The 17,399-nt window shown below is 45.8% G+C and overlaps 1 protein-coding gene across 1 annotated transcript; it reads left to right on the top strand.

The window, feature by feature from the left end:
- Positions 1-290: 290 nt before the first annotated feature.
- On the top strand, positions 291-4,646 carry LOC138276090 (oocyte zinc finger protein XlCOF6-like). The gene has a single exon (XM_069219147.1). It carries the CDS (start codon positions 952-954, stop codon positions 2,044-2,046), a length of 1,095 nt encoding a protein of 364 aa, XP_069075248.1. The 5' UTR covers positions 291-951; the 3' UTR covers positions 2,047-4,646.
- The last annotated feature ends 12,753 nt before the right edge of the window (positions 4,647-17,399 follow it).

Genomic DNA, 17,399 nt, shown 5'->3' with positions numbered 1-17,399 from the left:
ATTATATACTCCCTGAAGAGTAACCTTTGTTATATAGTTCCTGAAGAGTTACTGAAATAACAGCAGCCCAGCCCGATCCCTCTCTTTTTTCACAATCAGTTCTTGTTTAAATGAAATCTTGTCCCTGTGTATCTACCTAAAGCTGCACCAGTAGCACATGGGCGCTCCCCTCCTTTACTGAGTTACACTGTGACAACGGGTAAATCACCTCCAAATAAATATTCTGTATTCACATTCCATTATGTTTCCATTTGGTAATTATTTTTTTTTTATATCTTTACATCCAGCAGAAAACAAGCCTTGAATGCATGAAATTATTATGAATAATGAAGATAAAACTGCAAATCTTCAAAAAACAGTCACTAGCAATGCGCTTCGGTATTCAGGAAAACATCAATGCAGTCAGCGACAAAGGAACCTGCACATAAACTGATCCTGGAAGAAGCCGTCAAGGGCAATTCTGTGGATGTAAAAGTCTGAGCTGTGCACCTCAACACCACGAGACGAAGAAATGACTGCTTGAAAATGAAGGCAGCAACAACAATAACAAGCTACCTCTTATATAAACACGTGTCCAACACCAGCTTTGATCATGGGATCAGTATGATGTGGTTATAGCAGTACTTTGTGTTCTAAAATGATAACAGACCATTATTCAGTGCTCTAGGTGTATTGTAAACCCCTTCTGACCAAACCACAGCAACCAGAGAAGAGCACAATGGAGGGGTAGAAGAGAAGAGGAGTTTTGCTGTCTATGGACTGTCCCAATTTGCACCGGCCAGAAGGAAGATGAATCGTTACCCGCAAGCGTGCATAGCCATAATCCAATCTAAGTAAGGCACAACCACCTACAACATACTTTATACATATTATGAGTGTGGCACGTATTTAATGGCTATTGAACGTTAGTTTTAATTCAGAAACCAAACGTGCAAGTGCTTTATCAGCCATATGGCTCATCAGGAAACACAGTCTTGGGATGTAGACAAATATATACCCGACCCACAGACACTAACCAAGAAAAACATATCATACTCATTTAGCGAGAGCTTTAGTTTCTCATCTCAATTAAGGCACCATCAGAAAACTCTCACAGGAAAAAAAACATTAAAGTCCAGTGAATGTGTGAAGAGTATCAGTCAATTACCAGAATTACAGAGACATCAGCAAACACACACAGGGGAAAAACCATACAAGTGCAGTGAATGCGTGAAGAGCTTTAGTCGACCATCACTCCTAAAACAGCATCAACGAACACACACCGGGGAAAAACCATTCAAGTGCAGTGAATGCGTGAAGAGCTTTAGTCGACCATCACTCCTAAAACAGCATCAACGAACACACACCGGGGAAAAACCATTCAAGTGCAGTGAATGCGTGAAGAGCTTTAGTCGACCATCACTCCTAAAACAGCATCAACGAACACACACCGGGGAAAAACCATTCAAGTGCAGTGAATGCGTGAAGAGCTTTAGTCGACCATCACTCCTAAAACAGCATCAACGAACACACACTGGGGAAAGACCATTCAAGTGCAGTGAATGTGTAAAGAGCTTTAGTCACTTATCAAACCTACGAAAACATCAGCGAACACACACAGGGGAAAAACCATATCATTGCACTGAATGTGGAAGTAGTTATAGTGATTCTTCACAACTCAGGATTCATCAGCGAAAACACACAGGGGAAAAGCCATTCAAGTGCAGTGAATGCATGAAGAGCTTTAGTCGATTATCATTCCTACAAAGTCATCAGCGAACACACACAGGGGAAAAGCCATTCAAGTGCAGTGAATGTCTGAAGCGCTTTAGTCACTTATCAAACCTAAAAAGACATCAGCGCTCACACACAGGGGAAAAGCCATTCAAGTGCAGTGAAGGTGGCAGCACTTTTAGCTATGCTTCATCATTAGAGATTCATCAGCAAACACACACAGGGGAAAAACCATTCAAATGCAGTGAATGTGTGAAGTGCTTTAGTCAGTTATCACACCTACAGAGACATCAGCGCACAGACACTGGGGTAAAACTCCTAACATTGTTGTGAATCCGGCAGTAGTTTTAGTGACTCTTCACCATTAAAGAGTCATCAGCGAATGCACGCAGGAGAAAAAAGATTGAAGTGCAGTGAATTGTATGAAGAGCTTTAGTCACTTATCAGGCCTACAAAGACATCACTGAATACACACAGGGGAAAAATATAAAGGTGCAGTGAATGTATGAAGAGACTCATTTGATTATCAAAACTACGAAGACATCAGCAAACACACAGAGGGAAAACAATACCATTACAATCAAAGTGGAAGTAGGTTTATGAACGTGCCAACATTAAGGATTCATCAGCGAACATTCACAGGGGAACAGCCTTTCAATTACCCTGAATGTGTGAAGAGTTTTAGTTTACCAGGCATACAAATATATCAAGGAACACACACACAGCGGAAAAGCCATTCAAGTGCAGTGAATTGTATGAAGAGCTTTAGTCTGTCATCAGGCCTACAAAGACATCACCGAATACACACTGGGGAAAAACATAAAGGTGCAGTGAATGTATGAAGAGACTCATTTGATTATCAAAACTACGAAGACATCAGCAAACACACGGGGAAAAACAATACTATTACGGTCAATGTGGAAGTAGGTTTAGGAACGTGCCAACATTAAGGATTCATCAGCGAACACTCATAGGGGAACAGCCTTTCAATTGCCCTGAATGTGTGAAGAGCTTTAGTGTACCAGGCCTACAACTATATCAAGGAACACACACAGTGGAAATCCATTCAAGTGCAGTGAATGTGTGAGGAGCTTTAGTCAAATGCAATGAATGTGAAAATAGTTTTAGTGACTTTTCAACATTAAGGATTCATCAGTGGACACACACTGGGGAAAAGCCTTTTGGGTGCAGTGAATGTGTAAATAGCTTTTGTCAGTTATTAAACCTATTGGTACATCAGCAAACACACACAGAAGAAAAACAAACACATTGCAATGAATGTAAGAACTGCTTTAGATTAATTGTATATAAATGTGTTTTATGAGTTTCTTATTTACAGAGAGTCATTCAACCAAATCGTAATTGGGTAAAGGACAGAATCAGGCATGATGGCACAGTTCTTGATAGGAATTATTGTGGAATGAAGAGGCCCAGTACAAAGAGTTTCTCATAAAACTATGAGCGCCATGAACGGGTGAAGAGTGAGCAGTGATAAAGTTATGGTTGTCTGAGGGTCTGATTGTTGTGGAAACAAAGATCACATCTAGAACTTTGTTCTTCCTATGTCTCGAGCAAACTCTGCTTTTTGTGCTTTTTTTCATAAAATGGGAGGCTGTGCCTCTGAGCCCAGTAAGAACATGCAGTGCAAAACTTCTAGCAAATGCCAACCATGTAGCTACTCCACGACCATGTAACGTCCCTGTAACCTTTGTTTTTTTCAGTCAATTCCTAAGATTTTTTTTTATTTTCTAAGTATAACATCCCTGTAACCTTTGTTTTTTCAGTGAAGAAAGTATTGTATCCTGACTTAGCTCACGTTTAGCCTTGTTCAAAAGAGACATTTTAACATTTTACACATAGTGAGTTCACTTTCATGTAGTTTAACACGCTATAAGACTATCCCACATACAAAAATATTGGCAGTATAATTATAGTGTAGATGACAAATTGTCATCTGCTCATGGACGTGTTGTCAGGGCTCTGGAGATTGGAAACTCCATTGGTAAAAATGTACATATTACTGCTAACAAATGCTGCTGCAGTTTATGTATTAATCCAGAGCGTATACCTTGCTTTTACATAATGTTTGCTGAATCATTTACGCATTGAATCAGTTGATGCATCCGCTCGTTCTTTGGGCTTTATAACTAAGTGTGACCCTTAGCTCTGCTCTGGCTTGGCTACCCCAATGAATTTTGTGACTTGCCGAGCTCTTATTTTTACTAGAATGAAACCACTGAACCAGCAGATTTTATTTGCAGAATGTGGTGAAATAGTTATATCCCACATCAAAAACATATCATTGCTAGGACGAGCAATTGCTCACCAAGCAACTCCTCTTCCACAACGGTTGTCCCTTATTCTCAAATGTTCAGAAGGATTTGTTGCATGAATGTCAGAAGTGACAGTGACATTCATGAAGCTAAAGCAAGAAGGAATGTGTGGCAGATAGAGAGAGGGAACGAGAGATAAAGGGAGTGAGACAAAGAAAGAGGGAGAAAAAAGAAAGAAAGTGAGAAATAGAAGGGGAGGAGCGGCGAGTGAAAATAGGCAGAAGAAGCAGCCAAATACTTGCAGTGTGTGACACCACTAGAGGAACGGCTTGAATACTTGTGAATTTATATATTTATTTTCAATACCCATAGACTAACGTCATGCCAATAAACAGGGCACAATTTGTGAGGAAGAAAAGGAGGGGGACACTTCTCATATGCAAATCACAATGATGTCACATGTAGTGATGTCACAAAAAGTGATGTCAGGCCCTTATAATAATTCTCACATAAAAGACTGATGGCCTATTTTAAAAACAAGAAACACACAATAATGTTAAAAGAACATTTTGGTTTTACTTTTTATACATCATGTTTTTCCCACTATCTGTAACTAAACTCGGAAATGGCTGAAATTGTAAATATTATTAAACAGATATGTGGAACTTGGAAATATTTTTAAATAACTTTCAGAAAATAAGTAAATTGTGCTGGTAATTTGTGTTTGTTTCCTGATGGTGTTCTTTACCCAGCTCCAAATCACAAAGGTGTTTCACATTTACAGTGCATCAAACAATAGAAGGGTTCATCTTGTCACGTTCTCTGTTCCTCTCTTGTGCCATGCACACAATTAAAGGGGTGGTTCTGGTGGGACGGGTAGTTACAAACACTCTGATGCCAGTATTTGCAGATGCAAGAACCTGCAGAGCCATCCACCAGGTAACACCTCTCAGTCACAGGCTGGGGCGCAAGGTGTAACTGAGTCCCTTTTCTACAAAATAGTGGGGGCCTCCAAAAGCTGCGCCCCCCCCGATGTTTGCCATGCTGATAAAGCAATAGTGAATTTGAGTAATGAACGATGAATTAAATTGACAGAAAGAAATGAGAGAAAGAGAACAAGAGAGTGAGATGCAGAAAGTATGGTGGAAGAGAAAATGAAAAAAGAGACATGAGACAAGGAGGAAATACAAATGATTCACCTTTGGTAGATCATGCCCATCTGTACATAGGACCCTTTTCCTGTTATTTATATATAAAATAAATTTAAAAAGATGGCAGTATCCGCCTTGCCGAGCACCACGATTCAAGGCAAATTTAGATGTACACTCCCCTGCGGGCCCATAACGGACAGCAGCTGTAAGGTCCAAATGCAAGTCTCTAAGAAAAGTAACCAGCGTTTTATCAAAACCCTCACCCATCAATATGTTTCAGAGCTTAGTCCTGTTAACCCTGCCAAAAGCTGAGCTGAAGTCCATAAACCCCAAATGAAGGGAGCCCACCTTTGCCTTGGTGTACTTGGCTACAAGGAGGTAGAGATTAAGACCTTGGCCCATGTTGCCCTTCCCAGGCTGACAGCTGTGATACACATCGAACAAAAGCTCATGTTCACTAGCCCACACAGTTACCCTACTCAACATAACTCTCCCAGTTACTCTAACTGTTGATTCTATCAATGCAATGAAATGGGCCTATAACAGCAGGGGTCATCCATGTTGCCCTTTTTATGTTTCGCCTAGGCGAGGATTATGCTTCTCTTCCTTTACTGGTCAAAATACAGCAGCCAAAGAGTTAACAATAGTAAACTACAAATCCCATAAACATTAGTAGTCCAGACTGCCCAATCCCAGGCAAGCCCCAACTATAAGAGTCTCCATGACAATCGCTCCTGTAAAATACGGGTGGGATAATCTTTGCCTCCGTGTCCTTAATAGAATTGAAAATTCTTGGCGCGATAGCTAGAATTTCTTTTATTCTATGTCAGGACCGGAGGCTTCGGATTATGCTAGTTTAAAGCTGATCCACCACATTAGATGCAATATCCACAATGGGCTTATTATAAAATACTTTAAATGTATTATCTGAAGACCAATCCGCCACTGCCATGATATCCGCTAATCTGGAACCCGCTCCAAAGGATTTGGAAGCCATAGCTCCCCTAATGGAGTGAGCCCCAAACACCGAGGTATCAATACCAGCTTCTCCCAAAAGCCTGTTGACCCATCTAGCCAACGTGGCCGACGAGACAGGACCAAATGGCCTCTGAAGGGATATTAACAATTGATCTCCTGCATCTCTTCAAGACTCACGGGTAATATTCTCATAAACTTTCAAGCATTGAACTACACATAATATCTGATTATGAGGAATGGCTGGGTATGAAATACATCTTGATGCAGTCTTTGTTCTTCTAGAAATAGTAAACGAAACTCCCGTAGGAGTAAATACTCTACCTGTCAGATCCAAAGCCTTTACATCTGAGACGCGTCTGCATGAAATAAGGCATAAAAGAACAGTCAGTTTGGCCGATAGCTGTTTGCGTGACAAATCATCATTGTAAGGCCAGGACCTAATAAAACGAAGGACAATATCCACGTCCCACAAAACTGAATAACGTGTTTGAGGAGGTTTTACCATCCGAATACCTCGAAGAATTTTAGAAATCAATGGATGTTCACCAACATGTTTACCATCCACATGGGGATGTCCTGCCGAAATTGCAGATCTGAAATTATTAATCGTTCTGTAGGCAAGACACTGTGTAGCCAAATCTGAAAGAAAATTAGCTATCATGGAAATCTGGGCCCCCACGGGATCAATATCCCGTTCACTGCACCAACACACCCATCTCTTCCAGGATGCCTCATATCATTTATGGGTGGAGGGGGCCAGGATTGAGACAAAAAGAAGAGTCTCCTGAAACTCCCGGCACTTGCCATCTTCTCCTGAAAGTCTCCATGCCATGAGATGTAGTTGTTTCTGAATGACTAGAGGATGAGGGGATCCCGAGGGATCCAGAAGAAGGGACTGGAATAACAGCAGACGTACTGGGGGTGCACATGATAGTGCCATCGCCACCGGAAACCACGCTTGGGCTCTCCAGAGCGGTGTCACTAACACTATATCTGCCATTTGTCTCTTTACCTGAGCCAGGACCCTCTGAATCATAGAGGAAGGGGGAAAAGCATAATGAATGTTGTGAGACCAATTTTGGAGAAAGGTGTCTGTTCCCACAGCTACTGGGTCCGGTGTTCGGCTGAAAAATCTCGGAAGCGGGGTATTGAGTCGAGACCCAAACAGGTCTGTTACACAGGGACCCCATCTCTTCACTAGATTCTGAAACAATGAATGAATTGTGAATTCTAGTCTGCCACCACATTGGTTCGACCCGGAATGTACTCTGCTAATACATTTAAGGCAGTAATGCCAAAAGTCCCTGGCAATCTCCGCCAGCATGTGAGATTTGGTACCTCCCAGGCGGTTGATATATCTCACTGCTGATACATTGTCCATCCTCAACAGAATGCAACAGCTGGCCTTGTCGGGAGAGAGCAAACGAATCGCAAACGCTCCCGCTAGCAGTTCTAAACAGTTGATGTGGAGGTTCAGTTCCTCCGAGGACCAACGGCTCCCGTCTCCACTGAGCCACAACGAGCTCCCCAGCCCCAGCGGCTGGCATCTGATTCTATGATTATCTCCGGAGAGGATGCAAAGATGGCTCTGCCATTCCAAGCCTCCATGTGATGAAGCCACCAGATAATCTCTGTTTTGGCTTCCTCTGATAATGGGATCTGATCCGTATAAGATAGACCTTTGCGCAGGTGCAATATCTTTAGGCGTTGGAGAGCTCTGTAGTGTAAAGGGCCTGGGAAGATCGCCTGAATGGAAGAAGCCAGAAGCCCTACCAGTCGGGCTAAAATCCGTAATGATATATGTCGGAGAGACAAGGGCTTTCCGTAATTCTTTCTTGATTGACGCTCGTTTCGCTAGAGGTAGTTTGAGCTGAGCCTGAATAGAATCCACTTGAGAACCTAAGAATTCTATACTTTGCGAGGGAAGCGTTACCAACTTCTCGCTGTTGATCAAGAACCCCAGATCTTGAAGAATTTGAATCGCCCAGGAGAGATGAAGGGCGACCAACTTCCTGGATTGTGCCATGATCAAAATATCGTTGAGATAAATGATGAGGCGAACGCCTCTTTCTCGAAGGAATTGGGCCACCGGACGGAGGAGTTTCGTGAAGCACCACAGGGCGGAGGAAAGACCAAAGGGGAGAACCTTGAATTCGTACCATAGGTGTTTTCACTGAAACTGAAGGAACTGCCGATGCGGGGAAAAAATGGGGACCGAAAGATAGGTGTCTTTGAGATCTAGCTGCACTGACCAATCTTTCTCTTGAAGGAGATCCCTCAACATATGGATAGCTTCCATCTTGAAATGATGGTAGACTATCCAATAATTGAAGTCCTTCAGATTTAACACCAAGCAAAAATCTCCTCCTTTCTTTTGCACTAGAAAAATTGTACTGACGAACCCTTTTGGATGAGGGCTTGTAGGTACAATTGCTTGTTTGCGCAGCAGACTTTCGATTTCTGCGTCCATAAATTTGCTTTCTGCTAGGGAAAAAAGGAGAGGAAACAGAGGGCAACTCTGTCGACGGGTGTTGTAAAATTCTAGTTTGTAACCTCGGACAGTCTGAAGGACCCAAGGGTCTTGAGAAATGCGCTCCCATGTTTGAGCGTGTTTCTCCAATCTCCCCCCAAGAATCACTATCGAAAAATGAATAATTCTCACCTGCATTGGTATCTTGGGCCCGATCTGAACCTCGGTTTCTGAAGCCACGTCCACGGCCTCGCAGGCCTCTGGAGGGATAGAAGCCTGAAGGTTGGTAGTATCCCTGACCTCTAGGAGCATAGTTAGGAGAGGTCTGCTGGAAACCACGGCCTTGCACTCGACCTCTGTAGCGTCCGGCCCTGTTAAAAAGGCCACCTGTGAACATTCGTTTCATGGAGGATTGGGCTTTGTCAAGGGCTGTAAAGGTGGAGACGTACTTGCCCAAGTCTTTCACAAATTTCTCTCCGAATAGGAGACCATTAGCTAGGGGTCCCGGTTCAGTGGGTGCCAACTCCGCTAATTTAGGGTCTATCCGCATGAGAAAAGATTTTCTGCGTTCAGAAGACATGGCGCAACTCGCATTCCCTAGAAGACAGATGGCTCTTTGGGCCCATTCGAGAACATTTTGAGGATCTAAGATCGAGTTGGTTTCTTTAGCTTGCACTGCGAGATCCAGAATCTTTGTAATGGGACCGGACAGGTCCAGCAATTTGTCCTGGCATCCCTTCCAGGCTCGATCCAGTCCTTTCTTAGGGTTTTTAGTAAACTTTTTGAGAAATGTCGCCACACTGGGATCAAGTTCCGGAGTGTCAGCTACTTTTCCCACCAAAAAGGGGCGGGGACATTCTGACTGAAGAATACTACGAACATCCTTATCAAAGCCCTTACGAAGTCTATCTTGTACATAGTGGGCTACTTCAGTGCAAGGGACCCATTCCGTTGACCTAGGGTGAATAATGTTCTCTGGGTCAAAATACTTTTTCAATACTTTGATTCCCCTGGAGGGATACCTCATCCAAAGCATAGCGTTTAGATTTTCGTTTTTGTTTGCCTAGAAGCTTGGGTTCTGATATATCTGAATCCGAGTGAGAGTTGGAAGACTGAGACAGCTTCTTATGCGAGCCTGAGGGAGTAGGAAGATTTTCAGAATGAGGGAGAAGATCCGAGCTATATTCATGATCATTTAGCACGGCCGAGGCCATTTGGGAAAGGATCTCTCCTGAAGAAAAAGGACCCGCCAGTCCCATATTGGTAAACCCAGGATCTCTGGGTTGAGATTCATTGCTTCGTGACCCAGAAGGAGGGGGTCCCATCAATTCTCTTTGTCCATATCTGACCAGAGGTCTGGTAAACGGTTTAAGCGCTTTTATTAAAGCTTGATTAACCGAATCTTGAATATGGTGCCCAAGGGCTTGCACCAATCTCTCCTCCATTTGTTCAGGGAAGGGACCTTCCACTTCCTCTTGGTAATATTCATCCTCCCCGGCAAAATAAGCCATGGCAGGATAGGAGTTCAAAGGGGAGAGGCAGCCCCAGCAGGTAAATTGACTCTTTGATAAAGAGTATAATCAAAGTTTTGCACAAGTGATATCCTTTTTATATTTATTTATTTTATTTTTAGGGCCCAAAATCATGTGGAGGAAGCACCTGCAAAAACCTCCTAGGCGAGGCCTGAACGTTTATTCGCCCGTCGGGTGTTCAAGAGGGCAGAGATATCTGTTTTGCGCTCCACGCGCTGCCGAGACGGAGACTCCGATGAAAATCGGAATATCCGGCTCCGCGCAGACCGAAAAGAGCTTGGAAATAGAGAGCGGACTGCACTCTTGGTGCAGCACTCGCTCTGTCTCCCTCGGAGACTGAGTAAAACCAAGTTTCCCTCGGCCCTGCGAGCACAGAGGAGTAGAATAAACTGCATCGCAGGCGGGAAGAACTTTTGTCAATGATGCGCGATCGGGAGGAAATTACAGTTCCCGAAGCGCGCATACCTTAAAACACTATAAATCAATCGGGAAGACACGATTCTCGTCTTCCGACAATCGAGTGCCGCTTCGCCCTGCTCTCGCTCCACGGGTCCCAGTAATAACACAATACAGACAATACATATATTCAATACCGTATATAGAAGAAAAAGAGGGGACTCAACTTCGGCTGCGCAGCAGCATAGAAAGAGGAGGAGCGGTTGTCATGGAGACTCTTATAGGTGGGGCTTGCCTGGGATTGGGCAGTCTGGACTACTAATGTTTATGGGATTTGTAGTTTTTGTAGTTTACTATGTTAACTCTTTGGCTGCTGTATTTTGACCAGTAAAGGAAGAGAAGCACAATCCGAAGCCTCCGGTCCTGACATAGAATTAATTTCCCAGTAAAAACTGGCACAAAGAGGATTATGGTTGCTTTTGGAAACCCCAAACACCTCAAAGTTCAGAAATAAGGTTGGAAGACTAGAGGAGACAAAATCAAATAAATAACAGCGTGGCAGCCCCTCCCGGAACAGGTAGGCATGCTAGGAGTGGGATGGTTATTTGCTTTCATAGCCTGTACCAAAGCCAGGTTAAAGTTGTTTGAAATAGCGTTTAAGGACTCACCCTGAGAGGAATGTCTAAAGCGTTGAGTGGCTGGCGGTAAAGAGGACCAAGTACATATATCAAGTTTATGGCAGGAATCACACAAGTGAGTGTTAAAATCACAGAACAAAGATATTTATCCAGAAAGCCTCTCAAATGCAAGAAATTGGCATTTTGAGAAAGGTTTGGATTGTCATTCCAACTGTTAACAAGAAAAATATTACCAGGATTCTGAAAGGAAGGACAGACAGCGCGTTAATTTGAAGAACCAGTAACTACTTAGTGGCACAACATTTCAGGCTCAGAAAGATAGAAACTGTAAGATCCCCTTTAGCTCTGTCCGAGCTGGAGCCTGCTGCTGGAAGAACATATCCCTTTTAGCCCTCCCATAGAAAGTTGTTAGATGTCTTCAAAGTTTCTTACTGGTATATAATGTTATGTTTTCTCGACAGAGAGAACCACCCAACATCATCAGTATTTTTGGACAATCCTGCCACATTCCTGCTTAAAATAACTAAATCCACCGTAATTGTTGGATTCTGACAATCCTGACGTCAGCATTACTATCAATATAGGCAGTAGTAGGAGGCAGTCAGTTGTTGTCGTTGAGCAAGCTCGAAGGGTCAAACCTATTAAAGGTAGGGACACTTTGGGATAAATTACTATTAACAGCACCCCCCTGAACAGTGGAAGGAAGTTGATGGGACATAGAAAGGATAGGTGGATTAGTCACAGACTAATAGCACAAAGGCAGGGGTAAGACACTGGCACAAGGTGTCAGAAAGGTCCAACAGTAGGCGGCCAGTAACATAACGATTGTTGAAATTCATGATAATACAGTCCCCAACCATGGTCTTGGTTTGCTTGCCTAGCCAATTGACTCTATGTGCCATGATGATGAAATTAGATCTATTTTTCTTAAACACCCTTCTAACCAAGGAACTATTTTGTTTCTCAGTTGCGGAGTATATTCACTGGTGCCTGATAAAGACGGCCTCCTCACAGGTACTGCTCTTTTAGGGAAACCCTGACCAAAGATATGCATGTCATCCCCTCCAGTGGGGCCAGACACAGCTGTGCTGTTAATCGTACCCTTAGGAGCAGAGTCTATGTGTCATGAAGCAGCTGACTTGGCAACCGAACACCCATGGTTATCAGCTCAGAATCCTTCAGTGATGATGGCGGGGTAAGTACTAGTCAGCATGCCCCTCATAGTGGCTGGCTGAATGGGGTGTAGTACTTTTGCCTGCTTAGAGAGCGCAGCCTCCAGCTTCGCCAACCTGTCATGGCACACCGCAAATAATATTATTATCAGTTTCTCCAGTTTGCTAAATTAACTTGTAAACAAATCGCCCACAATCTCAAAAGGCAATGCTGAATTTTTTGGTGCCCAACACTCACAGCTCTCTTCTTTTTTTTTCCTGGTAAGCTGGAGGGGCTGGAGATGAAACAGAGCCCGTAGCTGGGGATTGGTGGATTTGGCTTTAACTGTGTGTGAAATGCCCTTTGGAAGCGACCCAATGACCACATTTGACTTGGGAACATCCCCCACGGGCACAGTCCTAACACTGGTGAATTTGGGGATTGACTCTCAGACACACCGCCCTCTGCCTGAGCCCCTCCACTGGCACACAGTGCACTGTGGCCAGTCCCCTCCCCTGGCACACACTGCCCCTCCCCATGCACACACCACCCTCTAGCTGGTCCCCTCCCCTGGCACACACAACCCTCTGCCCAATCCCCTCACCTGGCACACACTACCCTCTGCTCCCCCCCTCTGGGACACAGTACCCTCTGCCCGGGCCCCTCCCCTGGCACATACTGCCCACTGCTCCCTACCCTGGCACAAACCACCCTCTGCCCAGATACCTCCCCTGGTACATAGCCCTCTGCCCGGGCCCCTCTCTTGGCACACACCGGCCTTGCCCCCTCTGTCACATACTGCCCTCTGTCCCCTCCCCTGACACACACTGCCTTCACTCTGGTCCCCTCCCCAGTCACACATCGCACTCTTCCCCCTCCCCTGGCACACACCACCTTCTGCCCAGTCCTCTCCCCTGGCACACACCACCCTCTGTCCCCCCTCTGCCCCCTCCCCTGCTGCACACCGCCATCTGCTCCCTCCCCTGGCACATCATCCTCTGCTTCTCCCCACCCCTAGCATAGTCAACGGTGAGGAAGAAGAGTCAGCACTGCACCCAAGAAGATGAAGTTGAGTTCCTGGAGGATGCAGGTGATGTCCCATGCCAGAAGGGGGACTGCAGTCAGGTTTGCGTCTTTGGATTCCACCAGCAAGCCTTGGCACATGCAAAACTCGAGGTTAGCAGAAAGTGGAGCTGCCGGGGACCAGGAAGGACCAAGTGGATTCTACCCAGGAGGGCAAGTCAGAGGGGGCCCTCAGCAGCACAGAGAGCCCACAGAACCACAGACAACACCCACAGGAGTCCCATAGGATGGGGACACGAAAGTTGAAGAAGGGGCCCACGCAGCACTACGAAAAGGGCTCCCACGCCGCCAGAGAACCACTCAGGGAGCTGTACGTCGCAGGATGGAGTGCTGGAGGCTGGAACTTCAAGATGCCTGAAGATTCCTTGGAAAAGATGCCAACAAGACTTGGCAGTAGCAAAGGATGCGGTGTAAGTGGGTACTGTCCTGCATGGGCAGGCAAGGGCCTACCTCCACCCAAGTAGGACAGCTGGAAGAGAGGACCGTCGGACCACTTCAGTCCACCGCCCGTGATGCAGGATTCACGCAGCTCAGCAGGAGAGGGGATCCAGACAGCTGGTCTTCGTTGCAGTTGGTGCCTGCAGAAGCAGGGGAGTGACTCCTTCACCCCAAGGGAGAGTCCTTCTCTTTCTGGTGCAGGCTGAAGATAGGCTGTCTTCAGAGGATGCACGACTGGGGAAATGTTGCAGTTGCTGGAAGGAGCCATGGATACAATGTTGCAGAAGGACTATTGCTTCTTTGTTGCAGCTTGTCGAGTCCTGGGGCATCCAGGTGCAGTTTATTCAGTCAGAAGTCGAAGTGAAGGTTGCAGAGGAATCCTGCTGGAGTCTTGCAAACCAAATCTGAGGCACCACCCAAGAGAGAGATCCTAAATAGCCCTGAAAGGGGTATTGGTCACCTAGCTGGGGGACCACCTATCAGGAGGGAGCTCTGACGTCACCTGCTGGCACCAGCCACTCAGATGCTCCCAGAGTTCCCCGCCAACCTTGAATCCAAGATGGCAAAACCCAGGCACCTTCTGGAGGAGCTCTGAGCACTACCCCTGGGGTGGTGATGGACAGGGGAGTGGTCACTCCCCTTTCCTTTGTCCAGTGTTGTGCCAGAGCAGGGACTGGGGGTCCCTGAACTGGTGTAGACTGGTTTATGCAAGGAGGGCACCAAATGTGCCCTTCAACGCATTACCAGTGGCTTGGGAGGCTACCCCTCCCAGGCCTGTAACACCTATTTCAAAAGGAAGAGGGTGTAACACCCCTCTCTCAAAGGAAATCCTTTGTTCTGCCTTCCTGGGCTTGAGCTTCTCAAGCAAAAGGAGGGCAGAATCCTGTCTGGGAGGTGGCAGCAGCCTGGGCTGCCCGGAAACCCTCCGAAGGCTATAATGGCAATACTGGGGGTCCTCTAAGGAGCCCCCAGAGTGCATGGAATCATACAACCAAAAGCATTGGGGTATGATTCCAACATGTTTGATACCAAACATTCCTATGTTCAGAGTTACCATTAAGTAGTTACTATGCCCAGTGAACGCGTGAAATCTTGTCCCCGTACTCACAAAGTCCGGGAAAATGGGCCTGGCGTTCGTGGGGGCACCTCTGCTATTGCAGGGGTGCCCTCACACACAGGTACTTTGCACCCTGCCCTCTGGGCTAGAAGGCCTGCCATAGGGGTGACTTAGAAGTGACCTGGTGCAGTGAAAAGTGGCATGGAAAGTGCAATGGCAGTCCTGCAGAACCCTTTGCTTGGGCTCCCTATGGGTGGCATAATATATGCTACAGCCAATTGCCTGGGTACCCAGGTACCGTATACTAGGGACTTATAATGGGGCACCAGTGTGCCAGTTATGGGATGAAATACAGAGTTTTGGGAGAGAGAGCATAATCACTGGGGTCCTGGTTAGAAGGATCCCATTGAACACAGTAAACCACACTGACATCAGGCAGACAAATGGGGTAACCATACCAAGAAAGAGGGCACTTTCCTACAGTTCAGAATTGGGATGACTGCAGATAAAGTAAGGCTTGCTTAAAAGAGACACCTCACATGACATACGTTACTTTATTCTCCAAGCAACAGCCAGATATCTGGATGTTCACATAGATCTGAGGACAAGAGCCTGTGTTTGATTGGATAGGGGTTGGGAAGAAATTGTTTTGTTAATGCCTTGGAAAGTCCCACCCATTTGAGTAATGTGAAGGTCACGCTTGTGGTCAACTTGTATCACGCTGCCATCATGAAATGGATCAAACATACTAACTTACTGGACATCTGCGGATGGGGCAATAACTAGCGAAATCGGTTTTGTTGAAGAGGAGCTGGGTCTGGGTGCATCCGTTGACATTCAACACTCAAATTCCCCACTGTTAGGACACTGCCTGTAGTGGATGTTCCCAAGTCAAATGTGACATTCGGGTCACTTCCCACATGCAGGTGAGGCCATTATCCAACAACTCCCAGCTATGGGTTCTGTCTCACCTTCGGCCTCCAGCTTACAAGGAAAAAGAAGAAAGCTGCCAGTGTTGGGTCACCAAAATGTTCTGCATTGCCTTTTGAGGTTGTGGGTGATTTGCTTGCAAGTTACTTTAGCAGACTGGAGAACTTCATTACCACATCCTTCGCGGTGTGCCACAACAGGTTGGCCAAGCTGGAGGCTTCTCTCACTAAGTAGGCAAAAGTATCCCATCCCATTGAGCCAGCCACTGTGAGGGCCATGTCAACTTATACTTACCCTCCAGCATCAGAGCAGGACTGTGAGCCGATAACGGTGGGCGTTCAGCTCACTATGTCAGCCCAGTCACCTAATCCACGGCACGTAGACTCTGCAGCTAAGGATACCATTAACAGCACAGACATGTCTGGAAGGGGATGACGCTCATATCTTTGGTCAGGCTTTCCCCAAAGGAGCAGTACCTGTGAGGAGGCCGCCTTCTTCAGCCCCCAGTGGTGGCAGCGGGGACCATAGCTCTATCTGCTTTAACCTTGACTTGCCTTCTTCTGCCCCCAGTAGTAGCAGCGGGGACCCTAGCTTTATCTTCTTTAACCTTGACTTGCCTTCTTCTGCCCCCAGTAGTGGCAGCGGGGATCCTAGCTTTATCTGCTTTAACCTTGACTTGCCTTCTCCAGGCCCGAGTGGTGGCAGCGGGGACCCTAGCTCTATCTGCTTTAACCCTGACTTGCCTTCTTCTGCCCCCAGTAGTGGCAGCGGGGACCCTAGCTTTATCTGCTTTAACCTTGACTTGCCTTCTTCGGCCACCAGTAGTGGCAGCGGGGACCCTAGCTCTATTTGCTTTAACCTTGACTTGCCTTCTTCAGCCCCTTGCTGCAGCACTGTATGTAATTGTTCTTGCTAACGTGCCCCCCCACCTAAAATCTGGGCCGATTGAATACATTCTGCAGCTCAGAAACAAAATAGTTCATTGGTTGGAGGGGCACCTAAGAGAAAACTTGAACCTGCATATGTCCATCATTAAGGCACGTAGAGTCAGTTGGCTAGGCGAACAACCCAAGATCATGGTTGGGGATTCTATTAGCATGAATTTCAACAGCCCTTATGTTGCTGGCCGCGTACTGTTGGACCTTTCCGACACCTTGTGCTAGTGGCTGACCCCTGCCTTTGTGCTATTTCTTTAGGTCTGTGACTAATCCACGTATCCTTTCTATATCCCATCAACTTCCTTCCACTGTTCTGGTGGGTGCTGTTAATAGTAATTTATCCCAAAGTGTCCCTACCTTTAATAGGTTTGATCCTTTGAGCTCGCTCAATGGCAACAATTGACTGCCTCCTAATACTGCCTATGTTGATAGCACTGCTGATGTCAGGGGTTGTCAGAATCCAACGATTAAGGTGGATTTTGTTATTTTAAGCAGGAATGTGGCAGGATTGTCCAAAAATACTGATGATGTTGGGTGGTTCTCCCTGTTGAGAAAAAATAACATTATATACCAGCAAGAAACTTTGAAGACATCGAACAACTTTCTATTGGAGGGCAATAAGGGATTTTTTCTTCCTACAGCAGGCTTCA

Source organism: Pleurodeles waltl, unplaced genomic scaffold (genome assembly GCF_031143425.1).
Source record: "Pleurodeles waltl isolate 20211129_DDA unplaced genomic scaffold, aPleWal1.hap1.20221129 scaffold_37, whole genome shotgun sequence".
In the NCBI taxonomy this organism is placed as follows: domain Eukaryota; kingdom Metazoa; phylum Chordata; class Amphibia; order Caudata; family Salamandridae; genus Pleurodeles; species Pleurodeles waltl.
Note: the sequence above shows the minus strand (reverse complement) of the source record. Positions and strands in the feature narration are given on the sequence as shown.